The sequence below is a fragment of the Balearica regulorum genome, chromosome 4 (assembly GCF_011004875.1).
Source record: "Balearica regulorum gibbericeps isolate bBalReg1 chromosome 4, bBalReg1.pri, whole genome shotgun sequence".
Classification (NCBI taxonomy): domain Eukaryota; kingdom Metazoa; phylum Chordata; class Aves; order Gruiformes; family Gruidae; genus Balearica; species Balearica regulorum.
This window is the reverse complement of record NC_046187.1, coordinates 1589799-1611649: the sequence shown is the minus strand read 5'-3', so window position 1 is coordinate 1611649 and position 21851 is coordinate 1589799. Positions and strand designations below refer to the sequence as shown.

Sequence of the window (21851 nt, the reverse complement as noted above, 5' to 3'; positions counted from 1 at the left end):
CCTTAGCAAACCCACTGAAGTTATTGCCTTGCCTGAGTCATTTTTCCTTCTCGTACTTTGGAGTCTGATGAGACTCGCTCTCTCCTCTGCTGCGCAGTAGGCGCCAAGGTCAACCACAAAATCTGGCCAGTTGACGTGCCGCCAAGGAAGGGTAGGGTATGCATTGCCAGCCTGACATCGTGTTTCGTGAATGTTTCGTTGGCCTTCTCTTGATTTATTTTTTTTTTTTTTTAACTTTTTTGATCTCAGCTTGTTTTCCATTCTCCAACATTTGTTTTTGCCGTTGACGTTTGTGCTAAAATGCCTGCTGTGCGATACCCCGCCGGTTTACCTCTCGCTAATGAGGGATCACCTGCCGTTTGGGAGCTCACATAAAACGGCTCAAAACACGGCCCCGCGCGCACCTCTTGGTCTAACTCTGCTCCCTTCCGACTTCACTGCGCGAGGGATACCGAGCAACTGCGGTTTTTCTTCCGTGGAGGGATGGGTTTGCAGGTCTTGCTCTGCCTGGGTTCCGCTTCAGAGCGGCGGGACACATCGGAAGGCGCGGACCTCGTCTGTGAGCCCAGGCGCCTGGTTTGTTCCCGCATCGCCGTGCTCTGCGCAGGTTTAGTGCTTGGGTAGGAGGTGGGGTGGGTCTGGGAGCTCCGAGTAAAAAGGAGGCAGAAGCTTGAACTCTCCTTGCTGTTGCAAGGGGAAACCGGCGAAGAGCAAGAGCTGCAGAAATGTCAAAGGCTTTTGAGAACGAGTTGAATCAGGAGTTTCTTTCTGGGAAGGCAGTTGGAAGGAGTCTGCTGCTGGCAGCCTGGAGCCGCTCCGAGCCTGAGGTTAACGGTGGTTAATTTTTAAAGGCAGGAACGAAACTGGTTATTGTGTCTGTATCTCAATAGGGTCTTTCTGCTACCGAAATACCATTGCAAAAGCCCTTTTCTGAATTGTTTTGACTCGGGGAGAAAAAGAAAAAGCCCTCAGAGGAGTGATTTATCCCCCAAAAGCTTTGCTTTGCCACACCGCTAGCAGACGGTGACAGTTTCATCAGGCTGATGTCCAAGGCTGCCCATCAAGGGAAGTGCTGAGGACGGGCTTTTATCAGGATTTAAAATACAGAATCAATGCGGTCGCCCAAACTGCAGGTCTGAAGAGATGGGTCTACTTGATGGATCTCGTTTTGCTGCAGCAGGGCGGTGTGAGGAAAACCGGCGTCCAAACGTGAAACTAACTGGTTTTGTAACCGCTCCGTCAGGCCAAATCCTGCTGCTCTCCAAGTCAATGGAAGCTTTGTCTGAATCCGCAGGCTGGTTTTGCAGCTTTGGAGATAAGTGGCTGTTAACCTTTAAGAGCCAAAAGGGCGGTTTGTCACTGAATGAAGCTTTTCAGAAGGTGATGGAAAAATAAAAGCTGAGCTTTTTCAAAGCATTTCAAAGGAGGTTGGCGCCTTGCTCCTGCTGATACTCAAGATGAGGTGGCCTCCTAAGCTCAGAGTAGATTTAGGCTACTGAATACACATGTTAATGCTTATAGCGTGGAGATGGGCATTCGTCAGAACGGCCAACATGGAGAAAAGGAGAGCCTTCCACATCCACCGCCGGCTCTGGCGAAGACGGGGTGTACTTATATCAATAAGAGATACCTCTCCACGTACGTTCGTACCTTCATTTTCCCGCTGTGGGCTGCCGCAGTGCCCCTTTGCTGTCCTTCGTTCAGCCCAAGCAGGAGAGTCGCCTTCGGTGCTGTTGAGAACGCCGCCTGCTAACGAGCGCTGCCTTTGAGTATTGATCCTGGAGATAATTTTACACTCGCTGGTGAAAAGAAGGTCACGTTGTGGATTCTGAGGAAGTATTTGCCAGCCTTGAAAATGAGATTCGCCTCGACAGGGCTTCTCGCGTTAGTTGTCCTGCCAGGTCTGCGGTACCGAGCCGGGGTCTGTGATCGCTGGCACTTCGTCCTGCCGTTCACCCTCTGCCAGATGAAACCACTCCAGTGGGGCCCGGCCATCGATACCCGTTTCACAAACAACGGTCCCGTGTGCCAGGCACTGGCAACCTGAACCTCGTTAGTTGAGCTCTCCCTCCATCCTCTCCCCCAGCGGTGACTGGTGCTTGTGGGCTTCGAGGCCGACGGGAGCCCGGGGCATCTCTCTGCTGCGGGGTGTTTGGAGCGGGGCAGGTGATCATGAAGAAATAACAACCTGCAGAACGCTCACAGCGCCTGTGCTTTGGTCTCATCTCCTGCAATGATTGTAAGGAATAATAATGTGCTTTTTTTTTTTCTCTCCATGCCTGAAAGTGGGAACATTTAAAACAGGCTGGGGGGGGGGCAGGATGAAAAGAGTTGAAAGCAAAAAGTGTTGGATGCCAGAGGCATTCAGTACTCCTTGAAATACTGCCTGGCAACAGAGAGGGACTCCAGTTCAGCCGGAGACGCTGGCTGAAAAACACGTGGGAGAAAGGGCTCGACACGCACTGGAGCTGCAGGAACGAAAAATTAAAACCCTCGCACGCTTGCGCTTCGCTTCCTTCCTCTGCGGGTCGGTCTCTTCTGTCGAGCCCTCGCTGAAGAAGACTTCTAGAAATGCTGAAATGGTCAGAGCTGATGTGGAGACTGATTGAACGGGACAAACAGACAATGATGAAACCCGGCTTGTGAGAAGAGCTTAATAGGCATAAAATTGTCTATTGCTGCCGGAGGGCTGGTTTTACAGCGCGGAGAGGAAAGGGAAGTTTCTTCTTGTTACTGCATGGAAGCTTAAATTCGGAAGAAGAGCCCAGAGTTGTTATAGCTGTGTCCTTAAAAACGTCAGTGTACTCTCACCATTACCTGACACAGGGGACAGAGGTAAATGATCAGCGGTAAACTTAAAAAAGAATCAATAGTTTGGCAGAGGGGCTTGCAGCCGACGCAAGGAAATGACAGGACTTACTCAGGGACTGCGTCACATGAAAATAGCTTTACAGTTGTCTTCGGGGGAGCCGCGTTAGAGTCTTGGAAAAGAAAATGGTATCTTTTTTTGCTCACCGGAGGAACAGAAATTTTCTCTTGGGCTAGCTTCTGTCGAGCAGTTGCCTCGTGCCCACGGTGTGCTGTTGGTGCGATGCCGCTGGAAGTACGGGGGCAGTTGTGCGTGCTCCCTAATGCGATTAAGATGTTTAAGATGTTAGAATAGGACCCCAGCAGGATTCCAGAGAGGTAAACGGCACACGTCTCTGCAGGAGACTCCGAAAGCCGTAGTGCTTCTAAAAGGAAAATGGAGAAAAGCCAGAGGAAAAGAAAACCGCTGAGAAATATGGAGCAGTTTTTGAACTTTGTTATATATGGCAGCCACTGTGCTGCTAAACGGTTTAACTGGAGACTTGACTGATACTCGAGTCCAAGGGAGGTGCGATGCCAGACAGCATCCCGTATCTGTGTGACAGTGGGAAATGTTACAAAGCTCGGAAAAAAAGCCAGGCTTTCTCTAGATGCTGCTTTTTCTTTATTAAAGTCTTTTTTGCCAACTGCTCCGTAATAGCTCCTTAAAAATGTGCTGCTGTAGCAGTTTCACCAATTTGAAGTAAGATGGCTGGCCTCCAGGACTAGTCAAAAAATACCGTTGTGATCCATATTTTGTAATGAATTGCTTGTTATGTAGTTTACATCATGCCAGGGCTTATAAACAGTTTGGTTGGTTACAGGGCTCAGGCTACGCTACAGAAGCATGGGCTGGTTGTTCAGTGAAAATGAGCGTCAGAGACATCACTGCCTTTGACGTAATTAAAAATGACACTCGGCGAATCTAGAAAATTAAAAAAAAAAAGAGATAGAGAAAGAAACTTCCAGTTTTTCTAGCAGTTTGGAAGCTAGTCACTGGTGATTAGCATCTCGCTACTGCATACCCTCGGAGAATTGCGCGGTCCACGTACGGCTGATTCCGCACCCCTGAAATCGGCGGAACCTTGCACTGATTTGAGCAGGCACAGACTCACGCTGTTAATACGTTAAATATTCAGTCTGGCTCAACTTGCTAATCGCGTATCTGTGGGAAGCTATCAATAATGCATTCCGTTTGGAATATGCAGCTGCCTCTGCTCCTGACGTGCTCTATAGATATTGTTGTTATTGTCTGCAGCTGGAAAAAGCAGAGCATTTTTGAAGACAGTTACTGACGGTCTCTCTCGAGCGGAGCAACGTTGGGAAAAGATCATAATTAGACCGGAGGTATAGCATCCAGCACATTGCACACCTTGTCCACGTGAGCTGTCCACTGTGGGGGAGTTGATTTGAGACACGTTTGGAAGAAGGGTCTTTTTTCTGCCCCTGCATCTCCAAGGAATGCTTCAATAAAATACCTGTAGACAAAACTCTCGTACATGATCTTGGCAGCACTGAAGACAAAGGGAGCTGAGAATCCTCAGCAAATTGTTACGTAAAAGCTGCCGTTCTGCTGGCACTTGAGAGAATATGTTGTTAGTAAGCATTTGTCTAATACTGAAGAGTTTTGGCAGATCAAAGACTTAATATATGCCACATGCTGCGGAGGAGCTTACAGCAGAACGTGTACAATCGTGCAGTACAGTCGTCCAGCAGAAAATGGATTATTCCAGAGGCAGTCAGTGCTGCTCGTTATGTGCTGGGAAGGGTCACAAGGTATCAAGGGATGGGAGATACCTGCTTCAAGGTGGATCAGAAAAGTTGAAGAGCCTTCTCTGCTTTTGCTCCCCGGAGTTGTGAAAGAAACGGCCCGGGATGGGATCTGGGTGACGTGGTGAGTGTTCCCTGCAGGCTGCCAAGTTCAGCCTGTGGACAAGTCTAATCTGCCTTACAGCCAGCCAGCGCTGAGGGCAGGGTCAACAAGTAATCGTTTTTTCTCTATAAGGAAAAAAAAAAGAAGAAAAAAAGAAATTCTCACGCTTGCTTAGAGCGATTAGCTGGAGAGTTGATCATCCAGAGGTGGGCTCCCCGAGGCCCTGGGAAAGCCCGGTGCGGGGTCGCTCAACGGCGTTTCCAGGCGCCGGCGTTTCTGTAAGCAGATGCCACGTGCAAAGCTCCGTGCAGTTGACTTCTTCGGTGACGCTCAAGGATGCTGTCGCTTGACAGAGCGCCTGGCGAATCGCGAAGTCAGTTCTCACCCGGGTTGTTCTGCAGAAATTGGTCTTCACTAATTCGAGGGTTATCTCTTCTGTGATGAGAATGACAGTTCTTACCCGTAAAGGTGTGGGAATAGCCAAAAAAGCCATCCCTGCTTGCTTTTAGATGGTGCTCTTCAGTCTCATCTCACCTTCTCGCTGTCACGTCTTACCCTGCTCTCGATTCAGGAGGTTTCCTCCGCAATTTTTTGCCAAAGCGAGTAACTGAACTAGCTCTTGCCTTTGTTAATCAAGCCAGGTGGATGCAGAGCAAGAATCTCACTGTGAAATCAAGATAGCGAGATTTCTGGTCTCATCAGGGGTGTGTAATCGGCACCGGTCCGGGTTACTGCTGCTTCTGATGACATCCCTGTTGTGGAAGGGGATCAGGGGAGATGGTACGTGTGCACAGTCTGCCCTGCAGCTGGAAGTTGCACAAAGGGAGTATCAAAAGTAAAGCGAGGCGTAATTGGTTTTGTTCTAGTCTCCTGTCCTTAGGAGCAGTTTTTGACTGTCTGTAGTCTGCGGAGCTCGGTGCTTGTGTTTTGCTGTGAGGCATGAAGCCTCGATAGAGACGGGGTTGTTGCTGTCGGGGGGTTAGAACAGTAAAACTGCCTGGTTTGCTGCTCCCCTTGGTAATGCTGACTGGAGCGCGGGGTCTTGGATCAGTCATCCTTGGTAGAAACTGACCCTGACAGCGCCTTCAATCCCGGCTAAAGACGCTCAAACGCTGGTGCTTGGCTAGGCAAGAACCGTCAGGGAAACGAATGGCAGTTCATCCAAGGCGTAAATCGTAAGGGAGGCGATGAAACTGCGTGAGGTCTGGTATCGACATTAGCATACAACTAAAACTGCTTTGGGTAAGGGATTAATTTCGGAAGTGAAGTCAGCTAAACTAGAAAGAAGTCGACTTCAAACTTGATAAAAGCGCGTGGGTGTTTCACTTAACTAGCTCGCTCTGACTTGAGATGGAAGATGGATCTGAACCGAGTTCTGGCTGAGTGAGGGCAGCCCCAGAAGTCAATGGGAGTACGATCTTGTCCTATTTTAACAAGCGTATTTGGAAAGCACGGTTGACAAATAACCTTCCTTGATAATGTTACCACGGGCTCTGAGGAAGGATTTACACCAGGTCTCTTGGGGATTTTTGTAGCTGCCGACGGCGTTCAGAGTAACGCAGAACGTGGTGTTAGACGGTCTCCGTGGCCCGGAATGGAGGAAGCAGTTGACTTGAGGGGCAGGTCCCACGGGTATTTAGAAGTGTCGCTGGTAGCAGCCAGCTGGGCAAACAGAAGGAAAGCCGTGGTGGTTGGTTGGTTGGTTGGTTGGTTGGAGAAGAGGCAGTTTTTACTCAGACATTAACACAAAAGAGCCCCGCGTCCCCCAACCCAAGGCAGCCTCGTGCACCCGCAGAGCCGGGCTACAGCCACCTTCCACCCACGACAGGCGAGGCGCTGCTGAAGCAGGAGGTGACTTCGGGACACGTGCCGATGCCGCAAAGCCCCCCGGCGTTTCCGAGGGCGGCAGGGAGCACCGCCGTGGCGCCGGGCAGCGTGGGAGGGCTCCCCGCCGGAGCCAGCGGTTGCAGGAGGGGAACAACGTCGGGTCGGGAAGTTCAGCCGCGGCTGATCGGAGGTTGTCGTGCTAGGATGTGTCTCTCTCTATTTCTGAGCTCCCTGAGCTTTCTCTCTGTTGATGGAGATTGATTTTGCCTTTGGGAACCCGAGGATATAAATGGTACTCGTAATTGGCCTGAACTGAACTGGGAGAAACTGCTGATGTGTTCATTCTCTTCCGCGAGTGATGTATTTTATAAGCCGCCTGACGGACCGCTTGCAGCTGAACGCAGGAAGGAAAGGGGGGAAAGGGAGAGGTAAGAGGTGTCGCTTACGGACGGCAATACCTCTGTTGAAATGTTGCGTTGGAGCACTTTACCATCTGCAATTAATACCTTAATTCCTCTCCCATTCAGGGGAAAAATATAATCCTAGCCGTCTAAATCTGTGGATTAGCATTTTCTGTGCTACATATGCCTGTTGATCGTCAGGCTGTTTCTTGAATGAGATAGCAAGGAAAATAACATTAAAACGACTTAGCGGCGGTGACCGATCCTGTCGTTAACGGCGCCGGTTCCAGCAGCTCCGAAACTGGACGGATTAGGTAGAAGCCAAGGTGATGGTCAAGGCTGGGCCAGGCTGGCGGGGTCGGTGCTCAAAGGTCGGGCGGGAGGAGGTCCGCAGAGTTCACCCCCCAGGCTAATTGCTCTCCGGTTCTGAAGTCTGACACTCGGCCGTCCGCCCCGCGCTGAGCACACAGTGTTCGCTCCAGAGATTAAGATGAAAATATGTTCTCCTTGCTAAAGAGAGCACATAAACAACCCATAAACGGCCCATTAACCTACAAAATCGCAATAAAGAACATGTGGTAAAGCAGGCCATAGGAGACCTGTGACCCAGCAAATTCCTTAATTGGATTTTGACCCTTATCGCCTGTGCTAAAGGCAGCTAATAGGAAATTAGCAAAAACAGAAGGAAGAAGGAGAGAAAGAAGGGGAGATGTATGATGCACGTCCAGGTTTGGTGGGAGCATTTCTGTACCTCCTGATGCCATTCAGGGAGCAAGACGTCGTGGGAGGTTGTGGAATCGCCGTGTTATGGGACCGAGTGTCAGGGTAACGCTTCCACCTAACAAACCCCCTCCAAAGTGGCTGAAAAGAGATAACGTTCCCATCGGCTGCAGCCCGTGCCTCCGGCAGCCCTGGAAGCTCTGCAGGCGTTTCCCTCGCAGGCTGCTCCGTGCACCAGCCCCTTGCTCAGCTCCACGTCGCTTTTCGAAGCGATGGGATGTCCCGAAACCTGGACGGGTGTGCTGTGCAGGGGCCGCGTGTCCGTCTTCACGGCCGAAGCACTACTGCACTAGAAATAAAAAAAATGCCGTTGTGTTATGAACAGTCCACAGGTGTAGTGGTATTTAAAGGCCTTAGGGGACTCCTCGGCCTCTGACTAGGTATTTTTTCCTGTGTGCACCGAGGGAGAGATCTCCGCCCCGCGGCACGCACGAGAGATGGAACCCTGCCTCCCGATGCTCGGGTGCGTTGGCTTCAGCGCGAGGTCCTGGCACCAGTGGTCGGCTGGGGCTGACTCTGTCAAGATGAGCTCAAGTGTTAATTGCGTTTTTAGAATAGGGTAATCTTAATTATTTATACTAATGTTTGCTGTAAATGTGTTTTAGATGCAGATTTTTGGTCCAAATTGCTTTTATAATTGCAAGGGCAATTCTCGTGCGTGAGGTTATGTGTTTGCAGATGTATTTTGGAACTGTTTTGCAGAGCGCGTCTGTTACATCCAAGTCAGATAATCAAATACTCATTGTGCACCTCACAAATTCTGAGAAATATAGTGGAGAAAAAGGATAAATCCTGTAGGAGCTAGCGGTGATGTAAGAGTGCTAATTACCAGGAGGGTTTTTGGGATCTTTCTATAACTAAATGTCTGTAAATCCAGCTTAGCAATATTTTTCTCTCCCGTTGGGAGCATATCGAAGGAAAGCTTTTGGTTTTGGTGTTTTTTGGTGGGAAGCGATGGATTTTCTCAAAGGAAGGACTGACGGGAAATGCCAACACCTTTGCGTAGCCGGTCTGGGAATTGTACTGAGCGATGGGCAGCGTGCGGCTCGCGCGGCGTAGGGGCGGGGGCACGGACCAGTTGGTCCGCGTCGGAAGGCTGCTGCGCGCGCGTCCCGAGGCCGTGGTGGCCAAGGGAGCTGGGATTATGAAACGGTACCCTTGAGACGATGAGCGTGGGACAGGAGCGGTGACACCAGGGTGTACGTGCAGTTAGTTATTTGCGTTGGGGATTGGCAGGGGCTGCCCTTCGCAGCGCTGCAGAGAAAGAGCGGTAGGGGCCACGTCTCCGGGAGGTGCAAATGGCGGGGGGTAGGAGATGGGGATTTCTGGAAACAGGTTTGCGGTGCCTCGGCGGGATGCACCTCTGCAGGCCCCGTGGCAGCGATGGAGAACACAGATGGATGCACCCAGCTGGCAGGTAGGCTGAACCGCTATGCTGCGTGCCAAGGGACGGTCGGGGCTGTCACAGAGTTTCTTCCTGGGATCGTGGTTCTGTGATGGAAGGCGACGGTGCCGAGGACTTGGCGGGGGGAGAAAGGAGGTGCGTGTGAATGTCCCGGCTCCTGTTGGAGCGAGAGAAGGGAATCGCTTTCCAGCCCTTTTAGCAGGACACGCAGTACTCCAAAGACCTCTTCAGAGATTGCCGTCTCTGCTGCTGGGTTGGGATGTTAAAGGAGGGACACGCGGCTCCTCTACAAAGCCAAAAGACTGGTAGGTGCCGAGGGTGCCCGGCACCCTGAGCTCTGCACTCCGTCGTGGCCCAGCGCTGCGGGGTTTTCCAGACGTGTGTCGTTATCCCTCCTACCTGAATTTGCATCCGTCTTTGTTGAGTGCAGGAAGAAGGAAACTGAGAATGTTTCTTGTTGGGGAGGAAGGGAGGAAAGGGCATGTTTCTTTCTGGTTCCTTTTTCCCACTACAAATCGAGACTTTGTTTACCCTGGAAAAATCAATGGTGATTGGACACCTGGTGTAATTAATTATTTTGCAACAGACAGACAGCTGATCTTTTGAAAAGAAAGGAGTTTTTAGCAGAACTGTTCAAAGTTCATAGTCTGCTGTTTAACTCTCATGCTAATAAACATTCAGCAGAAAGGATGTCTGGCTTAAAATTTCACGTGATGGCACCTTCGTTTTAAGGTGCCAGGATCAGAACAAGCCCGCAGACCCCACGAAGCCCTCCAGCAAGGTGACTCTTGTGGCACGAGCTCCGTGCCTTTGGGAGACGCCCTTAGGTCTTGGGACGTGGCCAGCGATGTTCTCAGGTTTTAACTTTGAATCGCCCGTGTTTCTTAACCGGGAAGGGGTTTCTGCTAATTTTTCTTGAGCTGATAATAACGCCGATGGACATTGCTTGCGCTGGCAGAAGAGCGTGTGCTGAACCTAGTTTCTTGTGCCTAAACGGGCAGTCCTTTCCCCACGGGAGCAGTTGTTTTTTCTGAGTGCGTTGGTGCCTGACTAAATGCGTTGGGTCGCATTCTTCATGTGTAGATGAGACAACCTTGCTGTTAAATATTCCTGTGTTTTCCAGCAGTCGGTCCGGGGAGGTTAGAGCCCGCCTTGCAGGCCAGTGGGAGGGGAGAGCCAGCTATGGGATGCTGTCACAGCAAGCCCCAAAATAGTTTGGCCGAAACTGGTTTGACGTCATATAAAAAAGGGGGCGAAGGATCTCAGCTGATCAGAGTACGAAAGGTCCTTGGGCACGCACCATAGAGCATATTGGTTGTGAGCTCGATAGCGCTTTTTTTTACAAGGGCTGCAAATTGCTGTAACATAGTTAAGGACTGTAGGAAGAGGCAAGTTTTCCTGAACTTTACTCCCAGCCTGAACTTTTAAGAAGTTAAGTGAGAGGCAAGGAAGGGGAGAGAGGGAGACAGACGGACCCTCGCTCACGCCCCTCCGTCCGCAGCGACTAGGATGTCAAATGGAAAAGACAGCCTGGAGAAACAGCTGAATGGCTTTGGGGAGAAGGGGAAGGAGAGGAGCCGCACATCCCTGGTCATCTCGCAGGCCGTTAACCGCAGTATTTTCACCTCTGCAGTCTCCCCCGCTGCCGAACGCATCCGCTTCATCCTCGGAGAGGAAGATGACAGCCCGGCGCCCCCGCAGCTCTTCACGGAGCTGGATGAACTTCTGGCCGTCGACGGACAAGAGATGGAATGGAAGGAGACCGCGAGGTGGGTTGGTTTTCCTTTTCCCCAAAAGGGAAGGGCAGCCGCACGGGACCCCCATGGGAAATTGCTCGTTAACATTGAGTTGGGGCGATAGCTGTGCTCCAGGGTCGCTGGGGGTTCCGCAGGAAGGAGCCCGTATAGTTCAAATTACGTTGCTTTGATAAATGAGAGAATTTGAGGATTTAAGTATTCCTTTAAAACAAAAACTAGGGAAAAACAGAGTGCCAGATTGATTTGACTGGTTTGCCAGCGGAGAGCCAGCAGACATATGGGCACGTTAGCGCTTTGCAGAGAATTGATGATGTCTCGGCCAGAGCCGTCAGCAGTCAGTGCCTGAGGAAAGCTCCTGCAGGTACGTCAAAGCGACCTCAGTTCTGCTGCCCAACTGAGCCTGACCCCACTGCACACCACAAATTGGGAGATTTTGACTGTGCCCCTCTGCTAACGAGTTACTCATGAAATTCATTTTAAACAGGCAAAAAACCCTAAAGTTTTTTTTTATTCTTTTGAGGAAATTATTCAAGGTGTGTGTTCAGTGCCGGATTGGGTTCCCCGCTCGGAGTTTCTTGGTTGGGTTCTCTGCCTGTTTCTTTGATGCCGCTGTTGGTCTGGTTAAAAAGCCATGCCAAACCCACGGTCGAAAAACCTGGCATGTCTTTTGGATCTGGTTGACACAAGTTACCTGTAGTTTATTTCTGAACACCACTGAAAGAGCCGTTGGATTGGATTTGTGATCTGAAGGCTGCTGCTTAGCCTCTAGCCTTAGAAAGTTTTGATATTTATTTTTTTTTTTAATACAGAAAAATATTTTATTGGATTTGCCTTAAAAAATAACCCCCTAATTGCGTTCTCGTTGCTGTGAAGCCTGATATGTCCCACTAGAAAGAGGCGCTCCCCCGGCCGGGGAGGGGTCCGGGGCTCTGCCTTCCCTATTCCCACTCCCCCTCGCTCGCCTCGGGGCTTCTCCTTTTCCTTTATTGTGGCTGGGCTAAGCTCTTTCCCCACCTTCCAGTCTTAAGGGCACCTACTGTGTTCCTAGTTAGCCCGTCTTGTTTGGTTACCTTAATCTTCTTTACCTGCGATTTAATGAACCGCTCCACCACCTACCCCTTTACCCCCTTATCTATCTTTATTTTTACTTCTCGGTCACTTGGAGAACCTCTTTAAAGACTTTTCACCTTTTACTCTTTAACTCCTTACTTGTGGGTCATCCTTTTCTCCCTTTATTGCTTTTCTTCCCTCTTATCATTAGTTCAGTACTTGCATTTTGTCACCGCCCACCTCTGCTTTTTACAGCAAAGGACACTTTCCTCTGGCCGTGCGTAGGTCTTTGGGAAGGGGTTTTAATGACAGTTTCCTAAAGCTTTTTCACGATTCTCACCTTAGCGCGGTATTTCTTATGGAGCGGGCTCTTCGATCTCTGCTTTATAGCGTGAATATTGGGAAGCTCTGTTTTCCTTAAGTCCAGGAGTGTCAGCCGTCAGAAGAAGACGCCCTGTGTCGTGCTTGAGCACCCTGCTCTGGGGTGAGGGACGGTCGGCAGGAGCCCTCCGCTCTCACCGTCAGAGGACCGTGCGGCGGGGTCTGCCTCCGCTCTTCGTACCGTCCGGCGGCTCTAGGGAAAAAGGGAGGTTGTCGTCTTCTCGGGCAAATGATTTCTGGGTTTGTGTGCTTTCACGTGTCTTTGGTGGAAGTGCCAGACGGAGCTGCGTTTATGGTGCTCTCTCTCTAAAGCTGCACGTGTTGCAAGCTTTAAGCACCCCGTTGGTGCTGTGCAGTTCCTAAACTTGGCCCGACCTCCTGCCGTGCGTGCTATTTTGTCGATAGGGATCTTGCATAGCGTATGGTTATTCAGGAATGGTCAGGATCTTCCCAAAAATGACTTAATCTTGTACAGCAAAGCCTGCTGCGAGCTACGGAGCGGCTCCTGCTGCGGGACGTACCGGCTAGAGCTGGCCAGCTCGGTGCTGCGGCGGGTGGAGGAGCTGCTGGCTCTGCAGGGCTCAGACTTGAAAGAGCGTGGAAGCTGTCGGGAAAGTGTTTGTACTGGAAGGGATTAGCGAATTACACTGTCCCTTCCAGAGCTGTTCTGGTCATCGGAAAAAGAACTGGTACATCTCACGGAAAATTTCTAGCAAGAACCTTAAAGGTGCTGATTAAAGGATGTTTCTGGAAGGGGACCTTCAGTTGCCCGTCCCGGTTCTTGGTTCACGTGAGTTGAGGTGCCTGTTGCAACCCCAGTATAAACGGGCGATAGCTGTCCCCCTGCAGAAGGTGACGTTTCTGACGGGAGGTGAGATCAGCCCCTGACCAGGGCTCGACGTCGTATCCCTTAGCGCAGTCCTCTTCCCGGTTAGCACGTCACGGTGTCGGGCCACGGCTCGCGATAAAGGGCCGTTTTGGCAAAATGTCCTCAGCGTGCCCGGGGTTGCACCACAAAGCCCTGTCGGTGCTTTAGGAAGAGAGCAGTAAAAGGGAAGGTTTATTGCTGTTAAAAGGTAACCTGAAGATTTGGGTCACTGGGTGCTCCTCGTTCCGTTTGTTGGCGCTCGTAATCGATTTACCTGGTGCGGGTGGACGAGTTCTTGCACTAGCACGTGGATGCTGCAGGATACAGAGCCAGCTAGGAAAGGGAAGAGACTGAAGCTGCGGAGGCCACCAGTGTGTTTTGAGGCTCAGTACGGTACATTTGGTCATTCTACGAGGCAGGGAGATGGTGGAAAGATCACGAGATGACAGGGAAAAGGAATGAAAGGAGCGTGGGATGGCGGGCAGGGGGTTTCAATCTTCTCTTATGCTGGGGGGTTTCTGTCATATAAGCTCCGTCAGGCAGCACATCCATATCCTTCACCCTTTCACACACGGTAATATTAACGCACCTTTTACGCGGTGCTTCTTGAAGCTCTAAAAATAAAAAATAAAAGGATGGCTCCTGCCCGTGGGTGAGCAGGGATACCGGCTCTCTTCACAGTACTCGCACACTGACTGCGCCGTCGGCTCCCGGACACGCGCGTGAAGCGCGGGGTGTTACTCCGGAGGCAACCAAGTGCGCCGGGGCAGGTTTTTCTGGCAAGCGTCAGCCCTTCGGAGCCAGCGATGCCAATAGGTACCTGAGTTCAGCAGTCCCCAGTGCCGGAGGAGCCTTGCCGCAGCCGCCAGCGTCGTTTCCAGGCCCCACGAGGCGCAACAGCACGCGGGTGGTTATGTCATACCTTGCCGCTTCTCTGATGCGCTCACAGGAACGTTTACTAGCTGTTGCAGGTGAAGTGCAGCCGGCAGTCGGGAAGATTACGTAGATGTCAAGAGCAGAGCGGGATGGAGATGAGGGAGGCAGTTTGATGGTCAGTTTTCTCAGACAGCCGAGATCATCTTTTGCCTTGGGCGGGAGGTTGGGGCTGGGCTGCAGACAGCGCTGCTTGCGGCGCTCGGCACCCTCCCTTGAGAGCGGCCCGATTCCGCATTCACGCGATAGGAACCCTCAGCCCTTTTGCCCTCTCCACTGCCCTCCACCCTGCAAGTCCAGCACTTTTTTTCTGCCCTTGCAGGTTTCTGGTTGTAAGAGACCTGTTCTGCAGAAGCAGATTTTTAAAAAACAAAACGAAACCGAAGGCGGCGGCATTGGTTAAACGCGTGGAAAGCCACGCGGAGAGCTTTGCTTAACTACCTGCCGGCGTTGGTTTGCGTAGGAGGTGGTGGGCTTCAGAGGGGACGTAGGAGCCCAGAGCTGCTTCGGGGTGCTTGGAACGCGCCTCGCTGTCGGCGAATCCCCGTTGAAAGGGACGGCCTGAACGCTCCCCAGGGAAAGAGTTATTCCAGGGACTGGGCTCTGCAGCTTGGCCACAGTTCAAACAGGTTGGCAAGTTAATATTTGTTTTATTGTGTTTATATTGTGGGTTATAGTGAGAAAAGTAAACAGAAAGCAAATATTGATAGTGGTGAATAATGCGCTTTCACTGAGAAGACAAACACGTTGTAATTTGCGGCCGTTAGGCTGCTGCAGGGTAAACTGCATCTCATCACACGTCATCTGTATCCTTCCAGCTTCACGGATCAGCGCCTGCCCGAGTCCCGCAGGTGTCCTAGGAAATACCTTGTGAACTAGACAGAACCTTATTAACTTGAGATCAAATTCAGGCTTTTAGCTTGGGCTAAGAAAGCAGCTTCTTAGAAAAAAAAGTCTCAAAAAGAGGTTATTTGCAATTGAAAAGCACAATGGATTAATCCTCAAGTAATACATTTTGCAGGATTAAATATAATTTCTCTTGGTGTTAATAACGTTCTTTTGAACCAATTTATGAACTTCCTTACCTTTACATCTGTGGGGTTTTGTCTTAATAATCCCCTTTTATTAGTCACTGGAATTTTCATTTTCCACATATATTCAAACAGCATCTCAAGACAGGACTAAAAAGCACTTTTGCTTTGCAGTTAGATGCTGCTAAAACGCCTTTGTCGTCCTGCACTCTGAGCTTGTAGCAAAGCCATCCCCGGGTGCTGCAGTAAAGGAAAAAAGGCCCGTGGCCTTCCTTTTCCTTTTCCTTTTCCTTTTCCTTTTCCTTTTCCTTTTCCTTTTCCTTTTCCTTTTCCTTTTCCTTTTCCTTTTCCTTTTCCTTTTCCTTTTCCTTTTCCTTTTCCTTTTCCTTTTCCTTTTCCTTTTCCCAGCGCAGGGAAGGCAGGAGCCGGGGGAAGTCTCCTCCTCGAGCCCACGCAGGGAGCGGTTTGCTCCGTCCCGGGCAGCCCATCTGTGCAGACCCCTGGCTGGGCGCAGCGGAGCCAAGGGCAGGTCAAGGCTGGAGGTGGAGGTGGAACCTCCCGCTCCCCCCCGTTAGGACATGGGTTTAGAGGTGTAAAGAGTATTTTGCACAGAAGAGGATTTAACCTTTGCGCTAATCTTCAACTAGGGGTGAGCTTTCTGTGGTTTTTGAGACCTACTCTGTTAAATCATTAAACAACGGCTCGAGAGCGGAGGGAAGGAGCAAGCCCCTTGATTGGCGTCTTTTCCTTTGGTGGCTCACTTGTTGTGCTGAGAAGATCTTTGGATCTGCTTGGGATGCGCTCCTCTCCTCCACCCTTCGCCTAATGCCCACCCGTGGGTACGGGCGCTACCATCCCGTGCTGCTGAGCTTTGGCGGTGGCTGAAGCGGTCGGATTGTGTTGTCTGGACGTCAATACTTGAATACAGGTCACCTCATTTCCCGAAATGCTGATTGTTGGTTTTCCCCCCGTCCGTTTTGTGGAGCCGTGGTGCCCAGCCCTCCTCACTGGAGAGAGTTGCAGCGTGAATGCGGTTACCTGACTTTGTCTCCGTTGGGTCTGGCGAAGCGTGGGTCGAGGTGTGACGGTTGGTGTGACGCAGTGTCGGGTCAGGGACCGGCTGTGCAAGCTGGGGAGGGAGCGACGGGTTGCTGAACCCGCCTGGGTGCTCTTGGCCTGGAGCAAACACCAGCTAAAGGGTGTTAGTCCAAGCCTTGGGGAAAGCTGTTGAAGATAACGTCTTTTACCTCACATTTGCAGTAGTTTGCAAGCAGGCGGAGCGTTATCGCCGCTCAGCTGACACAAACCGATTCATTAAGCCTTTGCAACTTGATCACGGGTCTGTGGGCCCGGAGATGCGTGGGAAAACGCGTGTGCTTGAACTTGTCGGTACGCCGTGACGGTTCAACTGTCTCCCTTCTTCCGGGGACGCGTGTCTGCAAGGAGCCGACGGCTTTAACGCGGTCTCGTTGCTCTGCTCTCTCTCGTAGGTGGATCAAGTTTGAGGAGAAGGTAGAACAAGGTGGGGAGCGATGGAGCAAACCTCACGTGGCCACCTTGTCCCTGCACAGCTTGTTTGAGCTGAGGACGTGTATCGAGAAGGGCTCGATCATGCTGGATATAGAGGCCTCTTCTCTCCCGCAGGTGGTGGGTAAGTAAAGCTGCCTCGGCTCTTCCCCTCAGCTCTTCCCTGCAAGATGTTACTAACCCTGATGATGGCTCCACTGGTGGGTTAAGAGGAAAACAAAGAAAAGAGAATAAAAAAATAAGAGAGGAAAATAAAGAAGGAATCCTCTAAGGAATTACGGGGAAAACTAGAAAGCACATGGAGAAGGATAACAGATAAAGGAAAGGAGTTCTTCTCAATTCGGGTGCAAGAGTAAAAGACTCCAGCGGTAATTAGTGCTTGCCTTGAACCGGCTTTTGGTGATGACATGGAGGCATTTGGAGCCTGCAGTACGTGTGCTCCGATGTCGCTGCGTGTGCGTGAGAAGAGTAGCGTGTGTTCGCTGCCAGAAGGGTGACCTGCCGAAGGGCGGCTCCCTCGGTTCACGCGCCGCTTGGTGCAGGACGCTGGCCCGCGTGCCAGACCGTGGGCTGCTTTCCGACGAGGCCCCCGATGGCAGCCAGGCTCTGTTTGGGATGGGGGGCTCCCCTCCAGCAAAGGGGGTGAAGAGCAGCCACGGTACCAGCTGCTGCTTCACTCCGCTCGATGGGATGGCAATTCTTCCGCAGTCGAAATAGCCGTGCCCTGGAATGATGCTCAGTGACATTGCTGAGAGCTATGCCCTGTTCCTGGTGACGTCTGAGAAAACATGCGAAAATAAATTTTGAAAGTGAGCCATCCAGTGGAGGTACATCTAACCAAAGCACTGAGCGTAGGAGCTGTTGTGTCAAGAGGTGTAGAAGAGCAAAATGAAATAAAGAAAATAAAACTCAGAGCTTTGAATTAGAATTTCAGGACGCAGGCTCAAAATTGTCCTGGCAGAAAATTATCCAGTATCAGGTGTTGCACCAGTTTGTAAGACTCAGAATTACAAAAGCTACCTGTGATGTTATCTGCAGAGTTTTGAGCTTAGTTTTGTAGGTGCTTATGGTGGCATTTATCTTTAATTTTGTGTCTGTGTATCCAAATGCACAGCCTGGCAAAGTTTAAAAAAAAAAATAAACCTTCTGAAGTTCTATGCTGAAGCTGAACGTGCTTCAGAAGATAGCAGCTGATGTCAGTGGTCCAAAACTTTAGCCCTCCAACATTAAATTTCCTTTCGAAGTCACTTTGAGTCTAATTTCTGGGAGATTAAATTACAAATCAGTGTCTGCTGTTGCTGTAACACTGTCCACAGTGGGGTATTTTTGGTGGTCCAGGTCCATAATCAGATAGATAGAGATGTCCAAGAAGCCCGCAGACTTGGTTTCCAGAATTATTTCATCACGATCTCACTTGGTTGGTGTCGAGGAGCGACAGAAAGGAAAAATTCCAAGAGCTCCCTTTGTTGATTTGCGGTATGTCAGAAGCGCGGAAGGGAAGGAATACTTGCCAGATGGAGAAGCGTAAACTCGATGAAGAAAGACATGATGTTCTGAAGGCAGCATTCCAAAAGTCACTAACAAAACATAGGAACAACAAAAGCTTACAGGAAAAAGGGCACGTTACAAAAATAAACCTGTTGCCAAACATTTTGTGTAACCGTACCTACACGTGTGTAATCGTCCTTTCCTGAGCTTGGGTGGAAGAGCTGGGCTTTTTTCCCTGGTGATCTGAAGAGGCATTAATTCTTGGGCAGCGTATCGAGCATGACTTTCTGACTCACCAAGTTAGCAAATGTGACGCATGTTCTGTCTCCCCTTTCCCATAACTTTTATTATTAGCACAAATTAAAGTTACTGGTAGACAAATAAGAGCTGCCACTTTCCCCTGGGGGACAGCACGTTAACTGAAGTAATCAAGGAAACAATTTGATGTGAGATTTAACGCACAATAGAAATTCTTCATAAATCTGGCTACCTGTGTTCCTGTCTCCTCTGGGGCAGGGGAGCAGGGAATCGGTGGCCAGCGAGCAGTCTGGGCAGTGGCCTGGGAGCCGTTCTCCTGGCCGCTCGGTTCGAGGCAAAGCCACGTAATCCGTCCTGTGACAATTGGAGCAAGTTCTGCCTTTTGCAGTTGCCGTCACTTTACTTCAGTTCTGAGAGTGAGTGATTTAATTAGTTACTCATCCCCAGGACTTGTTTTCTATCATTAGATAAGCTTTTATTGGGGGCCTGCGAGGTGAACTCAGGCCTCGTTGAATCCGGTAGAAGTTTTACCGGGTTATTTTTGGGAGCGTACTGGAACTTGCAAAGTAGTTGTAGCTTCTTCACAAAAACGCAGGGTCAGAGCGGGTTCCCTTTCTCAACTAAGAACCGTCTTATCCTGGGTACGCTTGGTTTGAAATAGGCTCATGAAAATTACAAAAGGGAGTCTCGGTGCGATAGGTACGTATCGGGGGCCGATGGGTGTTGCCAGATGGAAGTCCTTCTGTTTCCAAAGACACGTCCAAGAGAGATTCCCACTGAAAATAAAATGGGGGTGGTTTTGAGAGGGGAAGGAAGGCCTTCAAAAAGGTGGGGCGGAAACGATCCGTCTCTCTCCCCCCGCTCTCCCTTGATGCAGCTGAGTTTTGTGCTTTGTGATTAATCGTCTTCTCTTCTCCCTCGCCCCTTTCTCTGCGTGCAACAGAAATGATCGTTGACAATCAGATCGAGACGGGGCTTTTGAAATCGGAACTGAAGGACAAAGTCACCTACACGCTGCTCAGGAAGCACCGGCACCAGACCAAGAAATCCAACCTGCGCTCTCTGGCCGACATTGGAAAGACCGTCTCCAGTGCAAGTAGGATGTTTACCAACCCCGATAATGGTAATGCAGAGGCTAACTGGCTATAGCCTTCCCTTTTAAAGCAACCCACCAAACTTGCCCGCCAAAAACTAACTGCGTTGCCTTGACAATGCTTTTCTAACCCACCATTAGCGTAGCGAGACCCGTACTGATAGCGCGTCAGTGGTGGGCTCTGAAGGCTGCTTTGGCCGTGGCACATCGCTCTAACCGTATCTTCACTGGACTGAGCGGGAGAGGAGGGGAGGTGGCAGGCAGGCGCAGGGACGGGCAGCGGGATGCTCTCGCAGCTGGCGTGTAGGAGATAACGGAGGGACAACGATAGGGAAGAGAGATTTACAAAAAACTCCAACCGCGCCTGAACCTGAGAGGCCAATCGTCTGAAGTGTTTGGGCAGAGACGAAGCTTTCGTTGCGCGTTCGATTTCTGTAACAGATGGTGTCGATGACACTCTTAATCAAAAATTACGCGATAGTTACATCTAGCTTGCATTTTATTGCCATACAATCATTGTCCAGTGTGGGTAAAGCTGATTTCCATCTTGCTTTATTCATCCTAAACTGTTTTGTGGTGGATGTTTGTGAACACGTCTCTCCTTCTCTCTAAAAATCGCATAATAGATAGTGCCGCGTTTATAGCGGTGTCTGTAAACGTGTGCGTGCGTGTGGATGCAGACGGCTACGGAGGCCTTGGCAGTGACTCTGCGCTTACCCGTCCATGCATCGAGATTTGCAGTCGTCTTATGAGAGCTAACCAAAAAAGAGGAGTTTTAAGCCGATTGTCATGTCTTGGACTTCCGTGAACTGCCTCCTGTTGCAGTCTGGACATTTATCTAAAAGTTGCCCTTTTAAAATACCCAAAAGTGAAAGCAATCGAAGAAATTATTTTCTCCTTGCTACGTTGAAGGCCTCTTAGCTTTCTGCATTCTGCTTCTAAAACTCACCCTAACCTTTCTCCCTAACCTGTTACCACGCTTTATTAACATTTCCTGCTTTTTATCCTCCTTTGCTTTTGCAACGGCTGTGTGTGCGCATGTGAAGAATATTTATTTGTCTTGATGATGCATCTTGTCGTGTAGGAGCGCCTTGATAACGCAGTGATTAAATGAATAACACGAAGGCGCGGTAACGTGAATCAGGGGAAAGTCGTGAGCGTGCAGCTCGGGCGGGACTGTCCCTCCAGGACTCCCGTGGAGCGAAGAGAGGGGCCGAGCGCTTTGGAGAGCGCTGTCAAGGAATTCCAGCTGAGCAGCCACCTGGCGAATTGGGTAGTCCGCACGGGCAGGAGTGGCCAGGGAGGGCCGGATCCAGGAGCGGTGGCGAACTGCCGCTCCTCAAGCCCCTCGGCTCGTCTCCCCTTAGCCTCAGGCGTAACGTTTGTAGGTGCCTCAGAGTTGGCCCGTCCGTCAGCCGGGCACTCCAGATCCCTGAGGACGCCTCAGTCGTCTCAGGGCTGGGCACCCAGCGAGTAACCCGTGCTTGTTCTCACTTGGGAGTAAGAATTTAGGTTCGTTTTAGCACGTGCTCTGGGGCTTTCCGTTGGGTCCTCCCCACTGTCGGTGTGGGAGGCATCTGCTTTCTGTTAGAAGAAGGAAACGGCCGTTGCGGGTAAAATGCCTAGGCGTTATTTGCGGTGGTGCCTGTAGCCATCAGCTACCATCTCCGTGATGACCACCGCTCTTTCTGCACCTTTGAAAAGATGAACAGGTTTGCTTTGAGGAGAAGGACCCTGCGCTGTAGCCGTGCTGTATGGGAGGCAAAACGTCAGGCGGACGCGTCCTCAGCACGCGGCGCCTTGTGCGCGGTGTGGGGGACGCCCTCGCTTCTCGGCTCCAGCCCCAGCCCCGTTGCTGCGGGCGGGCACCGGGGCACCGAGGGTCATGGTAATGTGCAGAGATGTTTCCGTGCTGGCCCACGGTGCGCTTGCGATTCCCCGCTCACGCCTCGCCGCTCTCGTACTGTGTGGCGGACGGGCAGGTGAACTTGTGACTGCAGGGACTGCCTCCGTGTTCGGGCAGCGACAGGCTTTTTTCCTGTGCTGCAGCTGAACAGGTAATGGAGTTTAGTGTTTTATTCAGAGTAGCCGCCTCGGGTTGTTCCGCAGGCGTAGAACCGTAAAGAAACCTGTAGGATGGGCTGTGTGGCATTGCTGTGACGAGTGCCTCCTTCGGACACAGCAGGAGTCTTAGCCGAAGGGGTTAAGAAGTGCTCTGCGTACAGGGTACATCCATCTTCCCCCTCTGTATTGCATCTATTTTTACGGCACCGTATGCTTGTAACAGCCTCCTCTTTTTTCCAGCAGCTGGTGAATGTCCAAGTCTTCCTTT

At 50.8% G+C, this 21851-nt stretch overlaps 1 protein-coding gene across 8 annotated transcripts in view; it reads left to right on the top strand.

The window, feature by feature from the left end:
* SLC4A4 (solute carrier family 4 member 4) overlaps positions 1-21851 on the top strand; it is a 215976-nt gene that overhangs the window by 117300 nt on the left and 76825 nt on the right. For 4 of the 8 annotated variants that reach the window (XM_075750848.1, XM_075750850.1, XM_075750849.1 and 1 more), the window contains 3 exons: positions 10767-10902; positions 16644-16804; positions 19370-19549. In XM_075750848.1, coding sequence (XP_075606963.1) covers positions 10767-10902; positions 16644-16804; positions 19370-19549 — 477 coding nt within the window. The remainder of the gene's footprint in view (positions 1-10766; positions 10903-16643; positions 16805-19369; positions 19550-21851) is intronic. The other 4 variants (XM_075750852.1, XM_075750855.1, XM_075750856.1 and 1 more) reach the window with 1 other exon arrangement.